This window comes from Pyrus communis, chromosome 11, assembly GCF_963583255.1.
Source record: "Pyrus communis chromosome 11, drPyrComm1.1, whole genome shotgun sequence".
NCBI lineage: Eukaryota > Viridiplantae > Streptophyta > Magnoliopsida > Rosales > Rosaceae > Pyrus > Pyrus communis.
Window position 1 is genome coordinate 12,941,761 of NC_084813.1, and position 10,615 is coordinate 12,952,375.

The window sequence follows — 10,615 nt, forward strand, 5'->3', positions numbered from 1 at the left end:
AAGAACACCACATTCGTTACGGAATTGCCCTTAAATACCAACACACCACACCCAGCTTTATGAGAGTTCTCGGGTTGGGTCTGATTCGATACAATGCTTTATGTTGATGGAGCAAGAAGCACCTTCCAGTTGGAGATGAAATTATTTGCAACTGGAACACAAAGGTGGCAATATCCCAAATTAACGAGTAATGTCAAATACACAAAATAAAAGCCAGTGGCACGAGATAGGCTTAGGATACCGCCACATTGGTGTAATGGTTGCGTAATGTATGTTTCACTCTTCGGGTTGACGCATGAAATTTTGAAAATGGAACACCGCATGATGCCTTGATTCATTAAATAACAAAAGATTATGGGTTCTACTTCATTTGACAAGAGAGAAACCCTTCTCTATACCCTCCACTGCTTCAGCCCTTACAACCAAGGAGTTAGATTCACATTTTTCTTTTTCCTTTTCTTTTATTCAGAAGTTCGATTGCCAATTCAGGTGGTTCAGTTGGGGTTGCTGATATGCACCAACTTGTGCCCCAGGAGCCACTGCGCCCACCCCAACACCGACATTACCGCCCATAGCAGGGCCCATATGGTGCGGGTTCGGAATTGTACTGGGCTGAGGAGGATGGTACAAACCTGGGAACTGCAAGTGAGAAGATTGAGCAGCAGCATTGAACGAAGCATGAGCACCGTGAGATGGCATATAAGCACCGTGCGGCGATTGCGCAGGCATGTTGTAGTACGGAGTGGATTGCATGCCTGGGTGCTCCCTTGCACTCTGAATCCAAATCTCTGATGTCTCAGCCTGCCATGTCAATCATTAAAAACATAAATTAACACCACGTGTTATTGTAATTAATAGTGGATAGTAAAAACGAGATCATCAAAGCATGTCCGTCTCTCCCACATTCATACAAGGCAATTCGTTTCAATGATTAAAATCAACTTCATCAGCAAATCGCCCACTGGAGAGCATTATAATTTTAGCAATGCAAGTACCTACATAAAACGGTAGACTTTACCTGAGCATTTGGGACGTATAGATTGCCATCTTTGTACTTGATTCGAGATGAATCTTCTAGCCCGGTGGCACCTCCAACACCAGGGGAGTTGATTGCATACCCGTTAGGATTAGTAAAATTCCCAAACCCTGTCGGACTTCCAGCAGGGACAGGCTTAAACTGCTGCACTCCATACTTGAGGCTGTTTGCATTTAGGTGTGAACCGCCTCCAGGCATCAGCAAGTAGCTGTTGCCATTAGACAGGTGAGGATACGCAGGGTTGTTAGAATAGCCGGGAACAGCCATTGGTGGAACATAAACTGGTGAGAGAAATTGGCGATATGGCATGAGATTAGCATAATGTGAAACATGAACTTGTGGGTACATCTGTGCCACTGGGGGTGGTTGCTGTTGTACCATGGCAACTGTTGATGCAGCCATGCTGTTGACGGTATGCGAGCTCAAGGCCTGTAACCAGAGAAGATAGCATCTTTTAAATCCAATTCACTATAAATGGGTTTAATTAAGGTAGTACACATTGTAAACTTGAGAGAGAGAGAGAGAGAGAGAGAGAGAGAGAGAGAGATGGCCTCAATTACACCCATAATGTCTAACACAGAATATTTTTAAAAGCAGTTTATGAAAGCAAAAACTGATGACTTGAATGATGCATAGAAGTTCTAAAGATAATCTACAAGTTAGGAAAAAGAAAAAGTATTATTCCCTGCAGTATTTGTCTTAAAAATGGCAGGAATATCATTTTTTATCGTGGAAAACATAGATAGATTGTGCACACAAAATGCTCACAAAGGTATCAAGCAGCAGGTTCAGGGCGTCCAACATTACCACGCAGCAGTTCTATGCATCCTATGACATGCCTAGTTATGTAGACAGTAACTGTAACACATCACAATACCGCAAGCACTTAACTTTACCTCTTGAGGAGGAGGTAGACCCTGTCCATGACTTTCCTCCATATTTGGTCTGAAATAAGGTATGTCATAACCAGTCTGAGAATCAAATGCCTGCTTCCAAACAGAAGACAGAATGAACATTCAAGAACATGTCAATATATGTCACAACATGCAATCACTTCTTCCCAATGAAGGGCTTTTATTATTATATAAAAAAATAAAGCTCCAGAAAACACCATTAATCAAATTAAAAAACTAACAGAAAACAATGGTTGGCAAATGAAATTGCATCCAACAAACGCGACACTAGTCTGACTAGTGTACTCACCGAAAAACCTTGTAACTCTGATGGATCTTGCTGCTGTGAATCGGAAGGTGCATAGGATGAACTGTTGTCTTGAACCAAACCAATATCTGCATAATTGCCCAAATTCTGGGGACTAGAAGTTTCTTTTTTCTCAGGCAATTGATGCTCAGCAATTGCACCTGATACTGGGGATTCAGAGCCAGAACTTCTAACTTGGTGATCTAATAAATCCACCGGCTTGATGCCAGAAGCCTCATCACTGCACAACTCTGGAGCTGATACTGACAAACTGCATAATAGAATCATTTATAAGTCAGACAAGCTAGGATGCCAACAGATGTTAACTGCAAACAAATTTCTCAAAAACTGCATGAGGGGTATGTCGCAGCAAAGTTAACTCATCACTTGTTATAATTAGATAACACCACCTTGCTGCAGCTTCCCTGTTTGACTCCTCTGTATCTCCAGCTTGAAATCCATTAACTATATTCCCTGTTGAATCAAGCTCTGTCCCCAAGCTTCCAAACGTTAATTGAAAACGATCACTGTCTGGGACCCTAATACTCTGTGCTATGACAACATTACAGTTATCATATACATTTACTAGCGCGAGCTTATCTTGCAATTTAGCAGCTTCTGACTCTGAAACCTTAGAATCACCAGAAGCAGGTGAAATAGACATTGTTGGTGTTCCGATGACTCCAGGACTGCTAGAACTTGGCTTTTGGCTTGATTTAGGTTTCCACTCCTTATTAGTCTGGGAAGCTGCATCCGGAAATATGATTATTACACTTGCAAAATTTTCAATAAGACATGACTCACAGGCTTCAAAAGTGAAGACAACATTTCAAACAAAAGCACAAAAATATTTAATTTATTTATTTGAAAAGAGAGACAAATTTTTATTGCACTTTGCACAGAACAATAAAAATACAAGGGTGGACAAGACGTCCACAAAGTAAAAACAGAATCAGGATAAACAGAAAAATCACCCTGAAACTTAGAATCTAAATGAAAACTCCACAAAACAAACTAACAGACCATTCCAATTAGTGAGCTTTTCTAACATGAACAGACAATATATGCTTTAACTCTGTTATTATAGAATTTGTATGCAGATTATTTTATTTTAAGAGGAGTGAATTTAAAGTCCATAATTAAAGCAAGTATTACCTTTCTGATGTCCCACAGGTGGTGGGTGTGGCCTGACGTTGTGCTGATTACTTAACAACGGTCTGTTGCCCAACATGCTAGGTATCACAGACTCAGAAGTTTGGCTCACTTGATCAGCTTTAGAGATTCCAGTGAAAGGTCGAAATGACTCAGTAGAACCCTCTTTTCCCAAAAGTGAATTTGAGACAGAAGTCACAGAGATACCTGGAGCAGATGGCTTGGAGTTGCCAGAAGCTTGCCTCCTAATACCAACTTCTCGTTTAATAGCACCAACAGAAGCAGCTGGTCTGGAATCAGGAGATGGCACGTGAACAGGATCTGTGGAAGATGAATACACCCCAACAACAGAGTTGCTCGATACCACCACTGGAGAGTGTGGTTGGGAATTGTTTGGCTTCCCAGCTTGCACCCGGGAAGCTGCATTTGGAAGAGTGACTCGCTTCTCCACTAATGTCTCTGTTCTAACATTAACAGTTGAATTAGCACCACTGCTTCTAATTCGAGTTTGCCCATTCAATCCATGAGACGAATTTTGTCTGCTAGATGGCTTTTGACTATTTGAACTTGCTGTTTGGCTGAAGGCACAGTACAACAATCATCATAAGTTAATGCAGGAATAACACAGCAAAGACAAATACATACCTTTCAACACTATAGAAAAATAAAAGCAGGAAAATTTGTATAAATACCAAAAGTCCTAAATACAAATAACCCTGAAACTAAGGGTCTTCAGAAACAGCAACCCCAAATGTTACTTAACAAAACTCAGTTTCCTCTAGGTTTATACAACAATAACTTGTGGCATTCTATGGCAAGGCATAGACATATAGCCAAGAACAATACGTGGCTACACACATAAAGACACAAGATAAAAGGATAAAAAAAATACCCCCCTTCAGAATCATTTGATGCTTGCTCATTGGTGGAAGTTGTACACTGTGGTGAAGCAGGCTTCATTTCTTTATTGACATTACCGTTAATTCGGTTGTCTCTCACAACACGGAATTCTCTGCTGATTCCTGTACCTAGTCAGTGTCTATCATTAGCTGTAATTCAAAGGAACATTACAGAGGTAAAGTAGCCAGAAACACTACAGAAAAATTTCCTTGAAAACACAAGTTGCAAAAGGTTATCTAAATGAACATGGCAGTAGAACATGGCCATACAAAGCCTGATCTAGGCCTGGGAGATTCTTTTTAAAAGCTATTGATGGTTTTGATCTTTAGTGGATATTTACCCTCAACTTCTTTATAATACAACAAAATAATCATCTTCCATTTCTAAATTACCTTTGTTAATTTGGCAACACTTCTATTATAAAAACAACAAAACAATATAATTTCCCTACCACTCAACCACCCTTTATTTTCAGTAGCTTTTGTATTATATTACCAAAACACCAGTTCAATGCTTCTATTAGAAACAATTTTCAGAATCTTTCTTTAGAAGATATTATATTAACAAAACAGCGGCCAGGTTGACAAAAGACATGGATTTGCCCTTGTCATTGACTTGAAAACAAAATCAGTTTCAGATTGGCCCTCTAATTGCCTTTAACCCTCTAGGCCTAAAGATCCGAATTGCACAATCACGCAAGTGCCCAAAGTGCCATTTCAAATGCTTTTCCGTAAAAGGAAAAGCACTTTTTTCTTCCAACAACTCCTTCGGGTGCAGCAAGTATTACAAAGTTGGACTTTATGGAGCTCTTACCAGAATCAACAGTTCAGGTTCCTCATTATCCTCTTCCACCACTTTCTTCATCTTCAATCTTGAGCTTATAGCACCAACTTCATGACACCGACATACTTCCCCATGCTGCAGTGCTACCCACTTCAGCTTTATAGCTAAATTTCTTGCCACCAACAGAAGTCTAATATTAACTAGAAAGTAGTTTTCTCTTATCAGCACATTGATTGAAACTGACCGTAACCTGTTTCACACCTCTATACCTTAATCCTAGCTTCAGTTGAAAATGAAAAAGGTATTGTTCTCTACTGGTATTAAATATTCTAAACAAGCATCGCCTATTTTCTCAAATGATCTGAATCACTAGAAATTGAGGAGCACAAAAATCACAATCTAGCCACCATAGTTGACATCTTAGCATTCATTACATATATAAATAGACTCCAACTTGAGAGAAATTGCGAGCAGGGTGTTCAATAAAGCAACACCACATTCACCGATCTCAGTTAGCTCCAGCTTGCTCTTACAGAATAACAATGCTTGAACTATTAGAAGGGATAAAGGATTAGCTTCCCTCAGTTATGTCCGAAGGGACCTCCAAATTCTTTGTCATGAACCATGTCTTAATTCTCAGAGACCAACATACAGTTCCATATGTCACGCTCCCATGAACACTTTCTCCAGCTTTGAAAGATTCAACGAAACCACTGCCATATCATACAGGACATCTTTTATATGCTCCGTTTTCAAGCCTTGACCAACTAACGTTGAATAGGAGACAGCACAATAGTTCTCAAATTTTTCTAGTTTACCTTCTTTTCTTGGTAATATCTTTGAATATGTTACCCTGAGATTGTCATAATGTATTATATTCACCGGCAGAGGATTTCATTCATTAGTTTCAAAGCTACTAAGTTGTCTGACCACTCATCACTGGTTCCAGGCACAGGACCTCTTTTACTAAAGTCTATTCTCAGTCATATTGTCAAATTTGACTTGAAGCTCTTTTAATCCATCACACCACTTATCTCCAACTTCCCATTAATCAGTAAGCCGTTCTTAAATCTACCCTTCCCATTAACCTGTAACCCTTCTTAAATCTACCCTTGCTTGAAAAATGTGCAATCCACTTATTCACTAATCTCATCACCCACTCCTAACGATTCTTGATCCATTTGCAACATGAAAACCTTATGTTTTATCATAAAACATTTGTGTCAGTCTCTGTATAGTCTGTGGTTCCCTCATCCCCTAAACTTTGGTAACAAAGAAGCATGAACCCGAGCGAAATATACCCTGCACTTCCTAAATCTAGATACTGGTTTCCTTTCAGCAATATAAAAGAGCACTCATCTATAATGCATCCACTTTCATCAATACTACTTTTTTTTTTGTACAGGAAATCCCTAAACATCGTAGTACTAGATTAATTAAATATACAATAAAAGTGATACGGTGGTTTTGCAAAAAAAAAAAAAAAAAAAAAAAAAAAAATCCAACTAGAGCAAATTAGCAAATCAAGCAACCAATACAATGTTTCTCAATGAACAATGAAACATAAGCCTACATATATCTTTTTCTATGCAGTCAACCTAGTTAACACTAAGAAGGTATTTATCAGAGCCATTTGAAAAATCTCTATTCCTTTCATGATTTCAACAACTAGGCACACGAACAAAAGAGCTAGTTGAAAAAAAGACAATAATTAAGAATCATGAGGCTTTGTTTACAGTAAAATTAACCAAAAGGAATATTCCAGAAGAAGAATTAAAAAGCTTGTAATAAATCAGGACATATATGAATTACCAGTTGAACCGCCACGAGCATAACCTCCTCTTCTAACATTACGATCAGAAAATGTATTGTGAGATGAGGGACGATCAGAAAATGTACTGTGAGATGAAGGACGATCAGAAAATGTACTGTGAGATGAAGGACGATCAGAAGTTGTATTTTGAGAAGGGGGACGATCAGAGGATGTATTTGATTTGGGTCCTTGGCCTGCACTCTCAAAATGTCTCCTTGCATCCACAGGAACCAGCCCATTACTCTAAAGCCACGAACAGTAAACCAGTAAAACTTTTGCATTGCAACAAATTCCCTTTAGAACTATTTGAAATGTGATTCAACATAAAAATAAAAATAAAAAAATTACGATTGTGGTAAATAAATATAAACTTAGTGAGACCCTCAACACCACGACTATCTCCCAAACAACTAACCAATAAAAAATAATAATAACAATTTCACAATGTGGTCATTCGAAAGCAGTTACAATGTCTTCAAAGTTGACAGAAGTCGTAACAAGCTTAGTTAGAAGAGCCACCAATTACTGACGAAATGAAACACATGACACAGAATTACTCTGCAGATCATTAATTGAGTGCCAAAGGCCTTTCATATCCAAATAGACTAATTGATAGCAGTATTCTTTTTCATGGAAGGCATTCATTTCATAGAAACATAAAATCCTTGGTAGCAGCATAATGTTAATTACCACTTTTCTGGGTCACTTTGCCAAAAAGATCATGAATTTGATTAGTCAAACAAGAACCGGTAGATTAGCGGTACACTAAAGTATGCCTGTCACTATTGAGTATTGACCAATGACTTGTACGGTACAGAAAGCCACAACCTCAAAAGTATTTAACCATGCATCATTACACCAGTTCTTAAAAGAGTTAAGATCTTCATGCAGAACATAAATTCTGCATATGAACTACTGTTCACTTGATCTTAGTCACATGTACCATGCTAAAATATATAAAGCTAAAGGTGGGAAATGAAGCCACAAGAAAAATGAAGAGTAATTCAAAGGCAAACCAAAACTTACATTAGAGGATACCTCCTTCCTTTTGTCTCTTTTTCTCTTCACAATATGAAATGGTTCTGGGTAAAAACAAACGAGAACATTCACAGTAAGAAACTGAACTGGTACATGAAAAATGACAGATAATGGTATTACACAATCTACAATGAGAAATTGTGTTGATAGGTCTCGAGAAAATAAAGCAAATACAATTTCTCTAATATAGCTTCAAAAGTTCTAGGGAAGCATGTAATATGTACATATGTGAAAATATAGCTCAAAAAGGAACTTCTAATGGAAGGAGATACACAAAAAAGAAAAACAACACGAGGTTACCAAAAATCAAAATATCAGTTCTATCTATAGGGTTTCACCAAACCCATGTACCAACTCCCAAAAGTTCAACTACTTAGAGGTAAGTACAATGAGGGAACAATCGCCAAGGCAACCATAAAATACTACTCTAACACGATCAAACTTGGTTCACCACTCAGAGTCACATACTCACCTGAAAACAAGTTCAATCAATTAGCTCCTAAAAACACCAAGGACAGAATCTTTACAATGACAAAACCTCAATAATAAAAGCACGCGTGCCACATTCCACAAAACAACCCTAAAATCAATAACTAACTAAAATAACCAAACGCAATAACAATTAGAACACCGAACAATGGACTCAGTAACCACAAAGATAACCCCAAATCGAAAATTAAAAAGAAACATTCATTACCCAAAACAGAATAACAACAAAAAAAATCACCATACAAAGCTATAGAACCACAGAACTATGCAAAACAGAGTGAAAGGCAGAGACCTTGGTTGAGCAATTTCTGGGCGGTTTCATTAGGATCCATGTCGGTTTCTTTGAGAGCCCAATAGATATCAAAATCCGAGTAATTACCCACTATTTCTTTAATGGATTGAATCGTTTTTCTCACTCCTGCTGAGATTATCTGAGTCCCACCTTCAATTCGCGACCCGGCGACCATCTCTCTCACTCTACCTTCGGCCTCGAATTCAAAATTCAAAAACAATAAAAGATAACGGAAAAACCCAAATATTATACGATAGATAGACGTTCTAGGGCAATATATATATATAGCGGAATCAAAGCCCTAATGTTGCAGAGGGCGGGAGAGAGGGAGCGAGGGCTAGGGTTTTGCGAGCATCCGGTGAGAGAAAGGCGAGAAAGAGAGAGAGAAAGGGTTTTGAAAACGTTTTACCACTCATGGACCTCGGTTTCAGAATTCGGGAAATTATTTGGCCATTTCGGTTTCGCAATAGAAAATAATAATGTTAATCAAATATTAAATAATAATTCAATTATCAATCACATTATTTAGTTGGTAAATTTAATTTAAAATTTTAGTTTTCTAGCATAATTCTTAGAGATTTAAACCTAACTAACCCTAAGAGGTATCAGGTTCAATTCTCGCCAAAAACGAAGTTGAATCATATTATTATGGTAAGCTTATTATAAGGCTTAATTCACTCCTCTATCCTTTTAGTGTTGATACAATGTTTTTTCAAAAAAAAAACCTAACTAATTGTAAAATTTTATTTTGCATTAATTAATTCACTATTATTTTGGGTTTTTTCTGCAGTACATTAATATTTTTACACTAAGGAGATGGGAGTTCGACTAAACCACACAATGGACAGCTTAACTTGGTATCAAATTCGTCATGCACGAGATTCAAACCTAAAACCTCTCACTTTTAAATAAGGAGAAATATCACCAAAACGTAGTAATTGTTGCAATCATATTTAGAATAGGAATGTGATTGTGTAAATCCCAGGGAATCTGGGAAAGTATTATATATTCCTATTAGGATTAGATTACATATTAAATGTTGTAATCCTAAAGGGAAAGGTTTTACCATTTCCACTACTATAAATAAAGGCACAATGGGGTGAATCAAACATACTTTGCAATTAAATCAATCTCTCTTCTCTCTCAATATTGCTGAACCCTCTCTCTCCCTCTAAACCTTAGATCGTTCAATCAAATAGGCCTACAACACGTTATCAGCACGTTCTTGCCAAAAGCTAAGGAATTGACGCATCGTACGAGGAGGCTATCATCCACCACATTAAAAGGCTTATTCGTTTTCTACTAATCAGGTACGCTTAAAATAAAGAAAGATATTTGAAATGTCCACGAAGCATGAAAACATTCCCTATGATGCATGAATCCCCCTATGTTTACATTTTCCTTCCGATATATATATATTGTATATGTTCATATATTTTTCAATATATATATATATATATATTTGTTTCATGCATCGCACAATTAAATTGTTATGTGGAATTTATGAGTCAAATTATATAAAATAAATTAGAAGCATATTTAGGGTTTCCTAAACCCTAAGGGTATTTTTTTGAAAAAAAAAAAAAAGGAAATTGGACATTGGATGGCACCACCCCTGCGACACAACATCGATAGCAGCCCTCTGGGCTTTGCTGCACCTACTTGGACCCCCAGGCCTTCAGCCTGATTGATTAGAATAGGCATGCAACCCTAGTTTTATCACTGAGGAGGCCTGCAGCCTTCATGGGGCAAGCCTTGCTTACTAGGTCCTTGTCCCGCGTGCATCCAGGCCCGCAAACCTGCTCTCTTTGGTGCCAGCCCACTCGATTGGGCCTTGTTTCCTTGCGGCTCACATCACAGGAAGCCAGCCTATGTGGCTGGGCTCCCATTTAAACCCACACGCCAGCCCCTA

General features: G+C 38.0%; 1 protein-coding gene across 3 annotated transcripts; it reads right to left on the bottom strand.

Annotated features, from left to right (window-relative positions):
• Positions 1-301: 301 nt before the first annotated feature.
• LOC137708146 (uncharacterized) lies at positions 302-9,141 on the bottom strand. Of its 3 annotated transcripts, XM_068447150.1 has the most exons (11): positions 8,704-9,141; positions 7,911-7,966; positions 6,884-7,127; positions 4,281-4,416; positions 3,596-3,966; positions 3,392-3,508; positions 2,647-2,983; positions 2,240-2,507; positions 1,933-2,022; positions 1,019-1,465; positions 302-801 (listed from the first exon to the last, which is right to left on the bottom strand). In XM_068447150.1, the coding sequence occupies exons 1-11, from the start codon at positions 8,876-8,878 to the stop codon at positions 466-468; spliced, it is 2,577 nt and encodes an 858-aa protein (XP_068303251.1). In that variant the 5' UTR covers positions 8,879-9,141; the 3' UTR covers positions 302-465. The 3 variants fall into 3 exon arrangements, with proteins under 3 accessions (XP_068303251.1, XP_068303250.1, XP_068303249.1); XM_068447149.1 differs by having other exon boundaries at positions 3,392-3,966; positions 4,281-4,410; XM_068447148.1 differs by having other exon boundaries at positions 3,392-3,966.
• Between the last annotated feature and the right edge of the window lie 1,474 nt (positions 9,142-10,615).

Excerpts from the sequence above, each read along its gene's own strand:
- LOC137708146 (XM_068447148.1), bottom strand. The coding sequence starts at position 8,878 with ATGGTCGCCGGGTCGCGAATTGAAGGTGGGACTCAGATAATCTCAGCA. Across the intron at positions 3,967-4,280 it reads TCAAATGATTCTGAAGGGGG|CCAAACAGCAAGTTCAAATA; the intron begins GTATTTTTTTTA and ends CTGTGCCTTCAG. Across the intron at positions 2,023-2,239 it reads CAGAGTTACAAGGTTTTTCG|GCATTTGATTCTCAGACTGG; the intron begins GTGAGTACACTA and ends GTTTGGAAGCAG.